General features: G+C 42.2%; 1 protein-coding gene across 1 annotated transcript; it reads left to right on the top strand.

Annotated features, from left to right (window-relative positions):
* LOC145358872 (ras-related protein Rab-11B-like) lies at positions 1-18998 on the top strand. Its single transcript, XM_080213227.1, has 5 exons — positions 1-166; positions 7294-7489; positions 8838-9031; positions 13140-13220; positions 18210-18998. Exons 1-5 carry the CDS (start codon positions 127-129, stop codon positions 18350-18352), a joined length of 654 nt encoding a protein of 217 aa, XP_080069353.1. The 5' UTR covers positions 1-126; the 3' UTR covers positions 18353-18998.
* Positions 18999-19613: the final 615 nt, after the last annotated feature.

Raw genomic sequence — 19613 nt, forward strand, 5'->3', positions numbered from 1 at the left:
GCTCAATCCCGGAAGATCTCGGCTTCCTTCCGAAGCTTGAGATTCGGCAGAAACCAGGATCTTGATGACTCCTTTATCCGGTGCGGAGAGGCGAGTGAGCGGGCAAGGACAATAACTTGGCGGAAGATGGGGAGCAGAGAGGACGAGTACGATTATCTGTTCAAAGGTGAGATTTTATGATCAGTACAGCAACCAGCAAACTCATTAATGTAACCCTTTCCCTCGGCACTGGAGGTGCGGTTGCCTCCTGCTCACGCCAGCTCTCGGATGCTTTATGGTAATTATTTCAGGGAGAGAATCTGGTGCAGACTGCATGTGAAGAGTGAGGAATTGCACTGGGGCTAGTTGTGTCCTCGAATCTGTCTGAGCGGCGAGAATAAAAGGGAGGGAAAAGGCAAAAAAGCGGCCTCATCATCTCTGAGACTTATCATTCAACCCACCCCACCCCAAGTAATTTTCTACCTCTTGATCTTGATTTGAAATTGGCAGTATGAGCTGGTGATACCTTGAGGAGCGGGTGGGTGGGGTTTGGCACCCACTTCTTCCTTCCGTCCTTCGCTGGGAATTGGTTCAGAATTCGGTTCAAAAAGAAAAAACATAATTCAGTTCCTTTTGCTGGTTAGCTATTTCATATATACACGCACACACACACTGATGTATGAAATAACTGATAACACATGTGCATCTGCTAAAATGTCTACATTTGTAGACTTGTCACATTGTAATATAAGCCTTCTGTCAGGGTGTAACACAAGGACACTTGTGATCTGAACTTGATATTGTGTGTTCACAAACAGGCCTGGCTGATTGTTAATATAGATTTATAAAATGGCAATCGGATATACAGAGACACTGCAGAAACTTCCAATCAGGTAGAGTCCACCAACTGCAATTATCGTTGACACAACATTAATTGGGAATGTTGACATGGCAGTTTACAATGGTAATGTTGACACTTGAAAAAGAAAGCACAAGCCATGCAGCGATTCTCTGACAGAGCATTTTACTCAGACCCACCACCCTACCTTATCCTTGTAACCATGGCTAATTTATACTACGGCTGATCCCCCTAACCTATGCTTCTGTGGACTGTGGGAGGAAACTGGAGCACCCAAAGGAAACCCACACAGACATGGGGAGAATGTGCAAGCTCCACATAGACAGTAAACCAAGGCCAGAATTGAACCCAGGTCTCTGGTGCTATTAGGCGATACTGCCCTGGCTCAGACACTACCAATTACATCACATGACCACCTCAATAGATGAGATAATGAAGACAAAAACTTTGTAGTCACTTAATCGCTGGTAACAATAATGAGGTTGGAACTCTAGGTTTTATTTTTCAAAATGAACTATTAAGGGCTATATTGCCTTCCTCACATGTCTTTTGAAGGTTTTTTTTGTAAAATGCACTATTTTCCTGGAACCCAAACCCATGCTGCTGCCTGCACTCAGTTTATCTTTACCTCATTGTTGTGCTCACCCATCCCAGCTGGGTTCAGTCAGATTAGGTTCCAGTCCATTAGTTGTTCCTTCAAGCAAAATGTGATTAATACCTAGAAGACTTTCTAAGTAGGGTAGCGGAGGCAGAACTCTGTAATTGAAGAGACGGTTAGATGCAGTAAAGGTGGGTAGGGAAGGATTTACAAGTTGCTTTCAAAGCATAAGCTAGATGGGTTGAATGGTCTCTCTGAGTAAGAAGTCTGACAACACCAGGTTGAAGTCTGACAACACCAGGTTAAAGTCCAACAAATGTATTTGATAGTAAACTCACAAGCTTTCGGGGTTTGCATCTCCACATCATGGTCTCTCCAAACCAGAGGTTATGAATATCTACACTATCACTGATGTTGCAATTGCCATTCTACAAGCTGACCATTTTGCTGCAAAATGTTGTTTTTGAGGGGGAAGTGGAGCTCTGTGTGAGATTGTGTTTTGGAGACAAGCATATATACATTCAAAGTCTCATGGTTTCTTCCAGCATAGTCTGGTATTGCTTTGTTTTCACTGTGTTGGAACTGGCTCTGTGCTGTGTGTTTGTTACTGGTGTGTAGCCATCTGGTGCGTGAGATGCTCCACCTAGTTGCTTTTATCTACTGGTGCTTTGCTTATAGCTTCAGAACCAGCAGAGGTTAGTGAAGTGAATAGGAGAAATTAAACAACTGATTCTGAGCCAAAATAGGACCTGAAAGAGACATCTTATGCCTGTGACAAGGAAAATTCTGTCATGCTGCAATTTAGAGCTAATGGTGAATGGGAAATTCATATTTTTATTTTGTTTCCCTCCATCTCTCCTGAAGGAGCTGACTGTTGCCTTTTAGTATGTTTTCCACTTTCTTTATTTTTAGATATTGTTTCCAAATTCTAATTTACATTCTACAGTCAGTTATTCCCAGTCTTTGCGCACACGGCAGTTTAAATTAGATATCCCAGCTTGACTGCAGTTGGAATACCCTTTTTTTTAAAAAACAATTAATCCAAGGGATGTGGGCGTCAGTGCCAAGGCTGGAATTTATTACCCAATGCTAATTGCCTTCAAGAATCTGATGGTGAACCACCTTCTTGAACTGCGGTGAGGAAGTGAAGGATCTCCCACAGTGTTGGATCAGGAGTTCTAGAAATTTGCCCCAGCAACAGTGGAGGAATATATTTTCAAATCAGGATGTTGTGTGTCTTGCAGATGGAAGTATTCCCATATACCAGCAGCCCTTATTCTAGGTGGTAGAAGTTGTAGATTTAGGAAGTACTGTCAAAGAATCCTTGTTCAATTACTGTGATGCATATTGTAGGTGGTGCACACTGCAGCCATGGTATGCAGATGATGGAGAGAGCGTTGTAAACCTGCCCACCATCTTAAACAATCAAGCAGGCTGCTTTGTCTTGGATTTTGTTGAGTTTCCTGAGTTTTATTGGAGCTACATTTATCCAGGTATTTTGGAATATGTGTATCTCTGGCAAGGCAAGACCAGCATCTATTCCCCATCCTTAATTGTTCTTGAGATGATAGTGAACCGTCTTCTTGAACGTCAGCAACCCACAAGGTGAACATGCACCCATAGTGCTGGTATGGCCTTTGACCCAGTACTCCATCACATTTCTGATCTGTCCTTTATGGATAGTGAAAAGGCTTTTGGGAGTCAGGTGAGTCACTTGCCACTGAAACCTTGCCTCTGATCTGTTTTTATAGCCACAGTATTTACACGGCTTGTCCAGTTTAGTTTCTGGTCAATGGTAACCACGAGGATATGGATTCAACCTTACGATTGAAAGTAATGGGAAGAGGGTTAAATACTCTCTTGTTCAAGATGATATTGCCTGACAATTCTGTAGCACCATTTAGCAGTCCAATCCTGAATGCTATCCAGCACTGCACATGGGCACAAAATGCTTCAGCATCTTTGGATTTGCGAATGGCACCAAAAACTGTGCAATCATAAGTGAACATCTGCAATTTGAACCTTATTATGCAGAGAAGGTGAAGCAGCTAATCATTGGCCCTGCTTGACAAACTCCTGCAGCGATGTTCGGTGGGCTGAGATGAACAGACTCCGAGAACCACAGGTATCTTTCTTTATGATAACTGACTCCAGCTATAGTTTTCTCCCTGATTTCCATTGATTTCAATTTTACTAGGGCCGCCATAAAATTCCCAGTCTTGTGTCCTGTATATAATTCCCAATTCTTATTATTCATTTACAGAATATGGGTGTCGTTGGCTAGGCCAGCATTTGTTGCTCATCCTTAATTGTCCGTGAGAAGATGGTAATGAGCTGTTGTCTTGAATCACTGCAGCTCACGTGGTGTAGGTACACCCATGGTGCTGTTAGGGAGGAATTTCAGGCTTTTGACCAAGTGACAGTGAAGGAATGGTGATATGTTTCCAAGTCAGGATGGTGAATGACTTGGAGGAATTTTGGATGGTGGTGTTCCCATGTTTCCTGTCCTTGAGGTGGTAATGGTCGTGGGTTTAGAAGTAGGTGTCTGAGGAGGCTTTGTGATTTCCTTCAGTGCAGCTTCTAGATGGTGCACACTATTGCCAATAAGTGTCAGTAGTGGATTTGTGACTTATGTATTCAAAATTGTTTTAACAGTCTCAGTACATTACTCTGACAAAGTGTTCTCACCTGAAATAATAGTAAGCTGACTTTTGTCCCAGATATAGGCTTGCTTGCCATGTATTTTCACAATCTTTGTTTTACTAACATAAAATTTGCTTGTTTTGCTTAGTTGTTCTATCTATGGAAATTCATTTGAAATTGAGTTGTTTAAGGTTATAAATTTGTGCCAGTACCATTTTACAGTGTGATTAATATAATACTTCCCAATTATAATGCATTGTTTTGTCCTGTGATTGGCTGTCTTGCACACTAAAGTGGATAAAGGCTTCAGTGATGGAACAGAGTCACGCAAACTGGAAGATCTTGGGTTTGATGCTTGTTCTGTAGCTGATCTCATTTTGGGATTGGGTAAGAGGCATTACAAAAGCATTAGCAACCCTGAATTGGGATGGAAATTTAAAGGAGGAAAAAAGGAAACAAATGTTCAATAAATAAGCAGTTAATTTTGATAACTACATAGAACTTACAGCACAGAAACAAGCCAGTTGGTTCAACAGGTCTGTGCCAGTGTTTATGCTGCACACGAACCTCCTCCCACTCTTCTTCATTTATCCTTATCAACTGATTCTTCCTTTCCTTTCCCCATCGCGTGTTTACCTTGCATCACAATAAAGGAATTTAAGCTACTCACTTCAACAACTCTGTGATAGTGAGTTCCACATTCTAACCACTCTCTGGGTAAAATGAAGTAATAAACGCTTCACAAGTAATGAACCTTCCAGTTTGGTAATTTTCTAATCTTGCAGCTGTTAAATCTCTTGTCTTAAATTTTAATAATTAGCAGCTACAATCTGGAACAGACACCTTGTGACCCCTGACAGAATGGAGGCAGAATTCTGCAGAATCAGCCTTCCTTTACTCAGTTATCAGCTGACTCTAGCTGACTTGCCAGACAGCAGTTTGCCTCTGTGTCACCAGTGATGTGTTAACCTCTTTGAAAGTCACTCACGATTGTAGCCATTACCTTACCGTAAACATTTGCTGGTGCAGGTAGCAGCTTCCCTGTCATAACTCAGTTAAGTGGCCAATCCTTATGAGTGAACTTTAATAGTGAGTGTTGACTAACTATTTGATCTTGGGATCTTAGGCTAAGCCTAATCGTACCTTCCTTGCAAGGTGTCTTTGCAAGCACTTTCCACCTATTTGTCACTGAATAACAATCAAGAGCAAGAACCTTGGCTAATGTTCTCTTCCCTAATTTTCACCTGGTAGGGGTGATGATTAGGCAGGGGACAAGGCTAGCCCATTGCACTTGTGGTGTGCCGACACCTGCAATTGTGGTTCGCCCAAGCTCGGGTAGAGCAAAGGATCAGTGTAACCAATGAGGTTAAACCGAGGTTTTACCTGATGCAATTTTTCAAAGCCATCTTGGCCTTTTGGCTAAATGTCAGATCAAGCCCAGGAGGGGGTGCAGTGTCTCATCCTGTCAGTTTGGATCTTGTTTGCGTCCCAGATGGGGGTGCAATGTCTTGTCTTGCCAGCTTGGATTTGGTTTGACCCTTGTGAGGACAGTGCTTGGAACAAATTTGAATGGGCTTTTTTGATTAAAGCACCAAAGAAAAATATAAGCCACTTGTTGCTAAAGCTAACATAGAACAGAGCACAATTAGAATTTGACTTAATACTATAGGTGGTGTTCCACTCCCCTGAACCAGTGAAGGAGCTCAAACTACTTACATAGGCCCACTTTGAATACCTTGCAGAAGCAAGTTAACGTTCATCTGCACAATTCTATTGCATGTCTGCAATGCAACAAAATAAATAAGGCAAAAAAACAACTAGCCTCCCAATGAATGTATCAGGTTTCTGCTTTTAAAAAGAATTTGTGCCTTAGTAACCAGCAGATTCCCCGAGCATGATTCAGACTGTAACCTGTTGGATGACCTTTCTTATTCTGTAATTTGAAAGCCTCAGCTGGTCCCCAAATGTTGGCTGGGAACAATTCTCACTTTATCTGTTTCTCAGCTGTGTTCACTGATGCTGAGAGTGAAATTCAAAGTGAACCCTGGACAGATATACCAAAGTCATTCACAGGACTGAGGCTCACTATGGAAAAACACAACTATACTCCTTCTCATGAGGGAAATATACAACCAAAACAAAGGCAGCAGCACAAAGCACAGATACAGTGGAGAATTGCCAAGAGTAAGCATCAGAAAATTGAGGAGCTGACAGAGTTTCCAGTCAGGAACTTGAATGTTTTTCAGTATGGTGGAATTTTGTGTTCATCAAGCTGAAGATTGTTACTGTTGTAGACTCTTGTTATTGTTCTTTGAATCAAGTTACTCACAAAGGTTTAGATAAAAACCTTTACCACTGCCATAAGCATAGTAGTGTAACTTTCCAAAATCTCTGCACTCCTCCAATTCCAACTACTTACGCTTCCCCAATTTTAACTTTATCCATTAACAGCCAATTTCAACTGTTAATGTCCTAATCATTGAGATTTCCTCTCCATACCACTCTGCCTCTCTCATCTCTTTTAAGATGTTCCTCAAAACATACCTCTTTGACCGTACTTCATGTAATTAGAGAAGAGTTCTGTACAACCATGGATCAGACCATGGAAAAAGGCAGCATCGTGGGTTTGTGCCCGGATTCTGAATTTCCACATGCCAGTGTGTTAGGGGAGGGGACAAAGATGCTCGGCACACCTCCTGTGAAGTGAGAGCAAAAATCAGAAGATAAACCACAGAATTGTTACGGTGCCAAAGGAGGCCATTTGGCCCATCGTGCCTGCACCAGCTCTCCAAACGAGCATCATGGCTTAGCATAATTCCCCTGCCTTCAGGAGGGCGTCACATGATTACTTGAATAGAAATCACATACAGAGGTAATCATCCAATGCCGTCTTGAATCCCTTGATTGAACTTGCCTCCACCACATTTCCAGGCAGGGCATTCCAAACCCAAATTGCTCATGTGATAAGTTTTTTTGCTCACATCACATTTGCTTATTTTGCAAATCATAGTAACTCTTGAAAGGAACCCAATAGCTGGTGATGGAATGGTAGCAGCCTCCCAGTCTCTGGGCTAGGGATAGTCTGAACCGTATGTAGGCCTCATGAAAGAAAGCTAGAGGACTGAATAGTTGTGAATGACACATTCAGTCCTTATGTGATGGTTTTATCATGAGATTTGACTCAAACAAATAATTCCAAACTACTTCCCTTTAGTTGTGCTGATTGGAGACTCTGGAGTTGGAAAGAGCAATCTCCTGTCGAGGTTCACGCGTAACGAGTTTAATCTGGAGAGTAAGAGCACCATTGGAGTGGAGTTTGCTACCAGGAGTATCCAGGTAGATGGAAAGACCATTAAAGCACAGATCTGGGACACAGCAGGACAGGAGCGATACCGTGCCATCACTTCAGCGTAAGCATCCTTTAAAATTATTTTCTTTTCCTTATCTCTATCTCTGGGACAGTGGGCAGCATCCCCGTCCCTGCCTCTGAGTTGGGATCTCCTGTTCAATTCACAGCCCAGGACTTGACGATGAAGGAGGATGTGCTCGCAGCAGAGCCAAACAGGGGTTAGTAATAATGGGAGAGATTCCATGTGATGGAAATAAAGTTGGAGCCTCTATAAAAGTATCCATAGTTCTGCCCACATCATGTGTATAAAAGTGCTGGTTGCCACACTGACTTGTACACTCTGAGTGATCTGCAACACGTCACCACCACCACCTGTATCTCCCTGATATCCGCAAGACCAACTATCTGCTATCACAATGCACTCCAGATTTCTGCAATGTCACGTTAGACCAGCTTCAGGAAAATGTGAGTAGCTTAGAATGAGCAGGCTTGAGCAGCATGGTAGCGCAGTGGTTAACACTGCTGCTTCACAGCACCGGGGACCCGTGTTCGATTCTCAGCCTGGTTCACTGTCTGTGCAGAGTCTGCACCTTCTCTCTGTGTCTGCATGGGTTTCCTCCGGGTGCTTCGGTTTCCTCCCACAGTCCGAAAGATGTGATAGTTAGGTGCATTGGCCGTGCTAAATTCTTGTTCAGTGTACCTAAACAGGCGCCAGAGTGTGGCAACTAGGGGATTTTCACAGTAACTTCATTGCAATGTTAATGTAAGCCTATTTGTAACTAATAAATAAATAAACTTTAATAAACTCTGATTTTCCCTTAATGTCTCCTCAAGTCATCAAACACAGTCTGTTGCAGTAGCTGGACAGTGGTGGCTGGTGGTATAACTCTCCTCTTCATTAGTTATAATTTGTAGGAGGTCTTTCCTTTTTCTGATCCTTATGTTATGATGCTGGGTATTTCAGGGCTACAATTCCATAGTGCTGACTCTCGCTGGGACATCTGGTGCCCAGGACATTTTCATTCGGTGTCTATTTTATTCAATACAAGAAGCTATTCAAAGATGCTGGGGAAGGCATCAGTATCCACCCCAACTTCACCATGTGTCCCTCTGCATGCTTTCTCACTGAGTCACTCACAGCGATGAGGAGCAGGAAACCTGATTTTCACTTCTAGTGGAGCACTGAGGCAATTGTAGCATCTCTATTGCTACCCTGTCTCAGCACAGCTAATTCAGTACAGATCAGGGATTGAGGAAGGAACCTTCCTGCACTCTATGGCTGAGAACCACAGTAGACAACTTAAGTGTTTTCTCTTGACTGTTTCAGTTCCACAATCCACATTTACTGTGGGTTTTGGCCAGTGAGCAAGAGTGAGGACTGATGCTGTCATGGTTGTATGCTCCCTCAGGTACTACCGGGGGGCTGTGGGTGCTCTGCTTGTTTACGATATTGCCAAACATTTAACCTATGAGAATGTCGAGCGGTGGCTGAAGGAGTTGCGTGATCATGGCGACAACAACATAGTCATCATGCTGGTCGGAAACAAGAGTGACCTCCGTCATCTGAGAGCTGTTCCGACAGATGAGGCACGGGCTTTCGCTGGTAAGTCACACGATAGTTTGAAACAGTCTAAAATCTGAATTTTTAAATTCTCATTACTGTACTGAGAGCTGGTGGGAGGCTGTGGAGCAGAATAATGTGCAGAGTGGTGTTGATGAGTTAAAATAAGTCATTTTTATTTTATTGCTATCACCCCCTTACTCTTTACTTTAAGTGCAGTAGCATCTGTACAACTCTGGCTAGCTGCTCTGGCACAGATACATGTTGAGTTATCAATGTGTTAAATGCTCACAGATGTGATGTTTGGCTTCTGTTAAGGAACTTCTTTATAATTTTCTCAACCTGATCTAGCAACTCTGAGTTTACTTCTGGGTCAGACTAAGACCAAAGATGGACTCCACTGATGCCTCTAAGGCTTCGTTCTTGGTTTCTGTTTCAGTCATTTCATTCAATGCACTTCTGCAGCTTTCAAACCGTGTTGTACAATGACATATTGTGGCCTTGCCTTCACTCCTTTCAAACTGAGACAGTATCAGGAAGGCAAATCCCGTAATTTCTTAATTAAATAATTTATATAGTGCCTTTAACATAATACTATGTCCCAAATAATATTATGGGTGGAATTCCATGGGGAGGGGACAGTTGGCTTATCACTTGCTGTCCTTTCAACCCCTGTTCCAAGAATTGGCTGGCAGCTGATGGACCATAAAGAAGCCTTCCTGCAGCAATAATGCGTAGTTAGCACACTAAACCAGCTAAGAGTGTTACTTCCTCTCCTCATCGAGAGGAAGTCCCAACCTCCTGAGCTGCCAGCCAGCCTGATTGACCAATGGCTCTAGCAGTTCCAGCAGTGGCAGGACTGATTGGTGTGTGCTGCTGGGACAGTTAGCATTTCCATGAAGAACAGAAGATGGATTCCAGAGCCTGGTGGGGACATATCCTGGGGAAAGGCTCAGAGTAGAGAAGGTTGGGCTTTGGAGAAACAAAGTGAGGCAACATCTTTGGAGGAGAGCGTCCCTGATATGCAAAGGACACCAGCGAAATGCTTTGCCTTGCCACCTCATTCTTGCCTTTACAGAAATTGTTTTTCAAAAGCAGGCTCCTCGCCCCCACCAACCTGCCCATAAAACAGTTGGTAAGTTTCAGTTTATGGCGGGAGCAGTATGAATATGGGCTTAGTGACAAGCTCAAACACCTGTTAATTATTAGTTTAAAAATAGCAGGTAGGCTGCCGATTTTTAGCACTGGATCGGGGAGGAGGATTTGCCAGCCCTCATATTTCACATGCCTCCCCCACTGCCAAAAAGACTCCCCCCAGTGAAGCTTGTAAAATGCAGTCCTATTAAACCAAATATGACAATGATTCCACATAAGGGAACTTTAAGACTTGATGACCAAAAGCTTGATCAAAGAGCTAATTTTTAAGGAGTGCAATTGAAGGCAGAATTAAGGCAGAAGTATAGGGAGAAAATCCCAGAATTTGGTGTTTGGCAACTGAGGGAACATCCACCAATATTAGAGCAATTAAAGTCTGGAAAGCGCAAAAGGCCAGGATCAGATGAGCGCAGATATCTGAGCTGCTACAGAGACAGGGAATGGTGAGACTGTAGAAGGGTTGGAAAACAAGAACGAGAATTTTAAAATCGAGGTTGCTTGACCATGAGTCAATGTATGTTCCTGAGTGCAGGAGTGATAGGTGAACGGGATCTCCCGCAAGTTTTAGATTACTTTGGGTTTACAGAAGATAGAATGTGGGACAACAGCCAGCGGTGCATGGGAATAGTAAAATCCAGAGGTATCAAAAGCATGAATGTGGGTTTTAGTAATAGATGAGCTGAGCTGGGGCAAAGTCAGATGTTGTTATGGAGATGAAAATGGGCCGTCATAGTGATAGCGTGAAAATACGGCCCGAAGCTCGTCTTGGAGTTAAAAATGACACCAAGGTTGTGAACAGACTGATTTAGCCTCAAAACTGTTTGTGGGAAGAGGAATGTCATTGCTAGCTGGGGAATGAAGTTTGCTGTGGGGTCGGAAAACAATGCCTTCAGTCTTCCCAATATTTATGTGGAGGAAATTTCTGCTCATCCAGCACTAAAAATCAAGAGATTTGGTATACAATTCAAATATAACCTAAATAGAACAAAAACCCGGAAAAGTGGATGCAATATAGTTAAAAAGGAAACATTGCTTCTTGTAACCAAAATATTAATAGTATAGAAACTTTTGCTGTCTAGGAAAATATACCATAGTTATGTATCAATATACTGGAATATGCCATAAAGAAATAGTAACAAATCCCTTGGTTCTGTGATGCAGTAAAGATGTATTGAAATGGGAAGAGAAGTCAACAGTGCTGGAAAACTTGCTGGATGCAGGAGGGCTGGTTCTTGGTCTAACAAAACATTAGGCATTTGCACCATGCTAAATCACCTTGGAAATGTGTGATCTCGGCCCTTACAAACCTTTCACTAATGTTCCATTGTAAATTGAAGCCATTTAAAGAACATGGATACAACTGAACTGAAGTTTGACAATGTTTAAAAACAGAGCAGACTTGATCATTAGTAGAGTGGTTACTTCCAGAAGATGATTATCATCATCGTCCACAACTTGTCCATGACTGCTAAAGCCACTATTCACGGTAAACCTTTTCAAAGCATTTGCAGGCAAGTGTGTTTGTTTAAAAAGAAAACTAAGTCCTCGTGCAAGATCATGAATGAGGCTTAGAAATTGCACCTTTCGTGAAGAATTCTGCAGTACTTCCCTCACTTCCTACAACTATAATGATTTTGTACATTTTAAATTTGTTCAGATGATTTTAAAGGAATCAAAAACTCTCTCCATCTCTTTGGATTCTCCTGATGGCATAAAATGTACACTTAACAATCTAATATTACTTAGAGCAACCTGTGACCTGCAAGCGTCAGATACAACAATCCCCCAATTTTTCTGGGAGAATGTACATACCTGTTCAAATGCCATGTCCAATGATTCTCGGAGACAAGGATATCTGTGTGTATAATTAGTGAAGTTTGAGATTAACTGAAAATATTAATCCATTCCTTATACAAGTTACAATGGATCTGAACAGGAGGCCTGTCCAATAAAGTGGCTTCCTAGAACTTGGACAATGTGAGTCACATCTTGGTTTACTTGGTTCGACCCAAAAGACCGAGTCACATCTTGGTAAACCAGAAATCTCAGCTGTCATAATGACGTAAAGGTTCCTTTCGGTCTGTGATATCACCTGGCTCCGAGACCCATACGGCAGGCCTTTTTGAGTTGACAGTTCTGGCTTTTTAAAAAGTCTTAATGAATATTGTATATGTTTTTGTGGACATCAGGTGGCTTTTCCATTGGTAGTCTTGGGCATGTTGAATTATTGGTAACTCTGGTTGTCCCTTTAAACCACTGCGGTTACTTTCTATTTGGAGTTGATCTAAACATCAGGATATTGGCAGAGCCTGTTTCCTGTTGGTGTTGGAAATTACTCTGAATTGACAGTGCTTGGTTCCTTTGACAGAAACTAGGTTATTACAGCAACAACTTCTGATGTTTTTAAAATGTACGTTTTATAAGTATCTGATGCAAAGTCTGAATGGCAATACATCCCATAACTTGTATATGTTGCTAATGTGTCTCTCCCGGTACTGCTTGAGGTCAGAAGCGACATGATCATGTGGACAGAAACATTACACTGTGCAAAACACACTTACGGTGTGGTCACTCTTAAGGTTAAAAGTGGGTTCATACACAAGTTGCAGATCTGAGGTTGCAGATATTGTTTCTCAGGTGTGTTCTGTTCTTGGAACATTTTTATGTTCGCCTTTGTCTGTTTTCATTTTAATCTTTCTTGCAAAAAACTGCATTCAACAGTCTGTGAAACATCGTGTTTCAGATAGAATGGTCAACAGGGAATGCATACATATGTAAATCTTCTATATTGGTTTTGGTGGTATAAAAAAGAAGGGTATTTGAACAACATTTCCTTTTACCCTAACTTTTCTTCTACTACAAACTACATCCAAAAAAAAACCCTGCATGAATAGATCCTTCTGGAGCTTCCTGATCTTTAGATTATTCACACATGGAGGGGTTTGTCTGGACCATCGATTATTAATTGGATTCCTTCTGTTTCTTTTACATATAGAGAAGAATTGTCTTTCATTTATTGAAACATCTGCCTTGGATTCAACTAACGTAGAGGAGGCTTTCCAAAATATCTTGACAGGTAAAAGCAAAAACATTTAGAAACGAATAGGAAAGGGGTGCAGAAAAAGATTCATGAGCATGATTCCAGGGATGATGAATTTCAGTTATGAAGATAAACTGGAGAAGTTAGGACAGTTTTCCGTTTGAGGAAAAGAAAAGGCTGAGAGGAGATTTGATAGAAGTATTCAAAATGTGGTGTGCAGTAGACAGAGAAAATGTTCCTACTTGTGACAGGTTCGAGAACAAGAGGTTGGCAAAAGAAGCAAAAGTGAAAGGAGAAAAAACATTTTCACATAGCAAATGGTTAAGGTCTGGAATGCATTGCCTGCGAGTGAGTTAGAGGTTTAATGGAAGCATTCAAAAGGGAATTAGAATGTTACCTGAAAAGGAAAAATATCAGGGTGCAGGGAGCAGGCTGGAGAATGGCACTAAGTGAATTACTCATTCGGAGAGCTAGTGCAGATACAATGCATCAAATAGCCTCCTGCGCTGTAATAATTCCCTGATTCTGTGTGGGGGGAAAAAATGTATCTAGATCCTTGCTGAGCAAGTTCACTCTCTAATTTCTGCTGTCAGTTGATCTCAATTGGGGAAATAAAAGCACATTAAAGTGGATGCTGGAGATCTGAAATAAAAACATAAATTGTAGGATAAAACTCAGGACTGGCAGCATCTGTGGAGAGCGAAACAGGGGTAATATTTCAAGTTCCATAACACTCTTCTTCAGAACTGAAGAGAGGTAGAAATGTGATGAAAGAAGAGAGAGAGGGTCAGGTGAAGCTATAAAGGGAAGGTCAGGGACAGTCAGTGTTGGGGGGAAACTAAATGACAAAGATGTTATGGAACAAAAGGCAAATGGGATGGTAATGTCGTAGCGAAGGAACAAGGCCCTGGCTGAGAGTCGGTTTTAATAGCAGAACAAAGGTCAGCACTGTCTGGAAGCAAATCATCAGAACAAGATACAAATTGGCATTAGGAGGGTAAAATCCACAATGGAGGACAGAGTTCATGGCCTAAAGTTGTTGAACTCAGTGTTGAGTCCAAAAGGCTATAAAGTGCTGAATCGGAAGATAAGCTACTGTTCTTCAATCTTGCACTGGACTTCACTGGAACGTTGTAGCAGGCCAAGGACCGATTTGTAAATGCGAGAGCAAGTTGGTGGATTGAAATGGCAAGCGACCAGAAGTGGACTGAACAGAGGTGTTCCACAAAGCAGTCACCTAGTCTGCATTTTGTTTTCTCAACATAGAGGTGACCGCTGTGTGAACACCAAATACAGTGGATTAAATTGAAAGTACAAGTAAATCACCTGGAAGGAGTGTTGGGGCCTTGGAGAGTGAGGAGGGTGATGGTAAAGGGACAGATGCAACACCTTCTGTGATTGCAAAGGAAGGCACCCTGGGAAGGCGATAAGGCTTTGGGGATAATACAGGAATGGACCAGTGCGTCACACAGGGAACAGCCTTTTTGTAACACTGATAGGGGACGTAAGGGGAAGAGGTGTTTGCTGGTGGCAAAATGCCAAAGTTTGCGGAAAGGGCAGAGGATAGTCGTATGACCACAGAGGCTAGTGAGGTGGAAAGTAAAGAGGGGGAGAGGCGGGGGCAGGAGTCTGGGAAATGGGTCGGACAAGTTTGAGTCTGTGATCTCAATTTGGACTTTGTTAAAACATGAGAATTTGCTTATTGGACTGCACTAGAAGGGTGAAAAGATACTCAAGGTTCCTGCTCCTGATCTGTGCCCAGTGACTCTGCTGGAAAGCGAGTTTGCGTTGAAATCAGAATTATATTTGACTTTGCTGCTGCTTTTCCTCCCTCTACTCCCTACAGTTGAATAACCAGATTATTCAATCTGACAATCATTGTTGGCAATTGAATATGAACAAGCAGCTTGCATTTATACAGTGCCTGTAAAAAAAAAAATTCCAAGGTGCTTCAGAGGACTTTATTCAAACAAACTTTGACACTGAGTGACATGAGGAAATGTCAAGGTATATTGTCAAAAGGCAAGTTTTACAAAGAAAAGTACAGAACAGGAACAAGCCCTTCAGCCCTCCAAGCCTGTGCTGATCATGATGCCTGCCTAAAGTAAAACTGCATGCACTTATGGAGTTCATACCCTTCCATTCCCATCCTTATCATGTATTCATTGAGTTGCCCCTTAAATGCCACTATCGAGCTGCTCCATCACCTCCCCAGGCAGCACGTTCCAGACATACACCACCTTCTGTGTAAAAAAAAAACTTTTCCCCACGCACCTTAAACCCATGTACCCTAGGACTTGACTTTTCTACCCTAGGAAAGAGCATCTGACTATCCACTCTGTCCATGCCACTCGTGATCTTGTAAACCTCTATCAGGTCACCCCTTAACCTCCGTCATTCCAGTGAGAACAAACCAAGTTTATCCAACCTCTCCTCATAGCTAATACTCTCCAGACCAGGCAGCATCCTGTACCCTCTCCAAAGCATTCATATCCTTCTGGTAGTATGGTGACCAGAATTGTACACAATATCTAAATGAGGCCTAACTAAGCTTCTGCACAGCTGCAGCATGACCCACCAATTTTTATACTCAGTGCCCTGACTGATGAAGGCAAGCATGCTGTATGCCTTCTTGACTACCTTATCCACCTGTGTTGCCACTTTCAGTGATTGGTGGATCTGTGCACCCAAATCTCTCTGCCTGTCAATACTCCTAAAGGTTCTACCATTCACTGTATAATTCCTACATGCATTGGACCTTCCAAAATGCATTATCTCACATTTGTCCAGATTAAACTCCATCTGCCATTTCTCTGCCCAAGTCTCCAACTGGTCTATATCTTACTGTATCATTTGACAATCCTCTTCACTATCCACAGCTCCACCAATTTTTTTGTCGTCTGCGAGCCTGCTAATCAGATCAGCTACATTTTCCTCTAAGTCATTAATATATATTGTGAAAACAGAGGTCCCAGAACTGATGCCCATGCTACCCTCTGTATTCTATGGCCAAGCCAATTCTGTATCCAGGCCCCAGAACTGATCCCTGTGCTACCCTCTGTCTTCTATGGCCAAGCCAGTTCTGTATCCATCTTGCCAGCTCTTCTCTGATCCCGTGTGACTTCACCTTTTGTACCAGTCTACCATGATGTACCTTGTCAAAGGTTTTACTGAAATCCATATATACAATATCCACTGCCTTTCTCTCATCTATTATCTTCATCACTTCCTTGAAAAACTCGATCAGTGAGGCATGACCTACCATTCACAAAACCATGCTGTCTAGCATTAATAAGTAAGAAGTCTCTCAACACCAGGTTAAAATCCAACAGGTTTATTTGGCAGCACTAGCTTTTGGAATCTCAGGCTCCTTTATCCGGTAAGTGATGACTTGTGTTCACGAACAGGTCATATATAGACACAAACTCAATTCGCAAGATATGACCTGTTTGTGAACACAAGTCCGCACTCACCTGATGAAGGAGCCTGAGACTCCGTAAACTAGTGCTGCCAAATAAATCTGTTGGACTTTAACCTGGTGTTGTGAGACTTCTTACTGTGCTTATACCAGTCCAACGCCGGCATCTCCACATTATCATTACGTCCATTTGTTTCAAAATATGAATAAATCCGGTCCCTAAGATTCAATAATTTCCCTACCACTGACGTAAGGCTCATCAGCCTATAATTTCCTGGATTATCCCTGCTGTCCTTCTTAAACAAAGAAACAACATTGGCTATCCTCCAGTCCTCTAGAACTTCATCTGCAGCCAATGAGGATACAAAGATTTCTGTCAAGGCCCCAGCAATTTCTGTTCCTGCCTCCCTCAGTGTTCTGGGGTAGATCCCACCAGGCCCTAGAGACTTGCCAACTTTGAAGCTTTTTAAGACGCCTAATACCACCACCAGTTTGATATTGACATGACCTAGAATATCTACAGTCCTTACCCTAGGCTCCTCATCCTTCAGGTCCTCTCTTTGGTGAATACTGAAGTGAAGTATTCATTTAGTATCTTGCCCATCTCCTTTAGTCACATGCATAGATTCCCTCCACTATCCTTGAGTGGACCAACCCTTTCCCTGGCTACCATCTTGCTCTTTACATACATATAAAATGCTTTAGGATTTTCCTTATTCCTGTTTGTCAAGGATTTTTCATGATCCATTTTAGCCCTCCTACATCCTTCCTTAAGTTCCTTCCTACGTTCTTTATATTCTTAAAGGACTTCATCTTTCCAAGCCTTTTAGACTTTACAAATGCTTCCTTTTTCTTTTTGACAAGACTAATAATATCCTTTGTTATCCAGGGTGCCCAATATTTGCCACATTTATCCTTCAGCTTCACAAGTACATGCCAGTCCTGAATTCCAATCAACTGACATTTGAAAGACTCCCACATGTCAGATGTTGATTTACCCTCAAACAGCCTCCCCCAATCTACACTCTCCAGATCATACCGAATATTGTTGTCGTTAGTCTTCCCCAATTTAATACCTTTGCTGAGGACCACTCTTTTGAGGAGACCCTCGAAGATGGAGAGTGGCAAAGAGGTTTGTGGGGGGAATGCCAAAGCTCCCTGCAGTAGCTGAAGACATGGCTGGCATTGGATCAGGGATGTGTAAGAGAACAGAATTGGAGGTGTGCAGGTAGCTCCGATTATTGTGAGGCCGGAGGTGATCACAGAGAGAGGGAGAGGTGATAGCGTGGAGGAATCTGAAAACAAGGATGAGAATTTCAGAATTGTGGCATTACTGGAACAAGAATGAATGTAGGTCAGTGAGTACAGAGATGATGAATGAATGGTGTCAAGTGAGAGTGAGGGCAGGGACGGCAGAGTTCTGATGAGCTTCAGTTTGTGGAGGGTGAAAGATGGAAGACTGTAGCCTGCAATCAAATGTGAAGAATGACCATATGCGTAAAATGGTGCAGGTTGCTTAGTGCCTAATACCAGGCGTGCAGGGGCTGAAAAATAATTTTATAAAAAGTGGGATTACCGAGTAACTAACATTATTTTTCCTTTTCCAGAAATTTACCGCATAGTTTCTCAAAAACAGATCTCGGATCGACTGACTCATGAGTCACCTGGTAGCGATGTGGTGGAGATTGATGTCCCCCCAACAAGCGACGGGCAGAAATCTAATAAACTGCAATGTTGCCAGAATATGTGACTTAGTGCAGCTGCTCAGCTGGTTCCCCACTCCTGCCTGTGCGTTGTAGTGTGTTTGGAACGCTTCTGTCGAATGCCCAATATGATTTAATCTGTTTCTTTTGGATTTTTTTTGCTGCAACTACAGAACAAATATTTCAAATTTTCAAAATAGGCAGCAATTAATTGCTTGAAAGATACTGGTGATAGCATGGGATCCCTCTCCAAGAGACCTGGAAACATACTGTCACTAATTCCATGATAGGTTTACAGCCCCTTGGTTTTGGCTGAGGTTAACAGTGCAGAGTCAGCTGAAATACATTTCCTCTGTGTTTCGGGGCCTAGTGCTGGGATGAAAGCTTTGCCTCTGTGCTGGCTCTTAGGTCTGAAGGAGGCGAGAATGGGATTGTCTCATTCCAGTTCCAACTGGGACTGGATGAACAGTGTAAACCAAGAATAATTCAGTCTCTGACCATCAGAAATCACAAGGCAATAACCTGAAGTAACTTTAAAAGGAGAAATTATTTATCCAGAAATACTTGTTATATTACAGAACTGCTGCAGTTTTATAATTAATAAAATTCAAAAATAATTGTATTGTGAAATTCTAGGAGTGTTCTCAGCCTGTTCTTGTATTTATTTATTAGTAAACAAGCTGCTATATCAGAGACCAAGTCTCGTGCCCATCTATGTGTCCTATTCCGATCTCAGCTTACATATCTCTAGGGCTCTTCAGAGCATTTTACTGGGAGGCAAGCAGCAAGCAGAAAGAAGATGGAGGGGGTAAACACATTTGAAGAAGAGGCTTTAAAAGATATTGAAGGAAGAAGAGTGGCGATAGGGCAGGGATGCTGAGGGAGGAGTTCCAGATGAAAGTGGTTTAAGAAATGGCCACTTACATTAAGTAGAATGTAGGAAATGAAAAGTATGCTAATAATAGGGAAGTGGATAGTATATGTGGCATGTCACTTCAGGAAAAAAAGATGGAAGTTAATAAGTGCAGTTAAACTTCCTCTACTCTGCCATAACCTTGAAAGTTTGGTCCTTTTTGCACCAGTGTAACTTTTTTCCCCTATGTTCCCCAGGTAATAGCCTCTGAGTGAGATTGCTAAGTTAAGAACAGTTTGATCTTTTATGTTCATTCACACTTGGAAATGGGTTGATTGTATTCCAATTTAGTGACAGGTATACGTGTAAATGTTAACTAAATTGATGTGGAATAATCTTTGGGGACTGGGAAATCGTTCGCAATTTTCAGAATAATGCAGAAATGAGTGCATTCT

The sequence above is a fragment of the Carcharhinus amblyrhynchos genome, chromosome 26 (genome assembly GCF_965287045.1).
Source record: "Carcharhinus amblyrhynchos chromosome 26, sCarAmb.v2.hapA, whole genome shotgun sequence".
Taxonomy (NCBI): domain Eukaryota; kingdom Metazoa; phylum Chordata; class Chondrichthyes; order Carcharhiniformes; family Carcharhinidae; genus Carcharhinus; species Carcharhinus amblyrhynchos.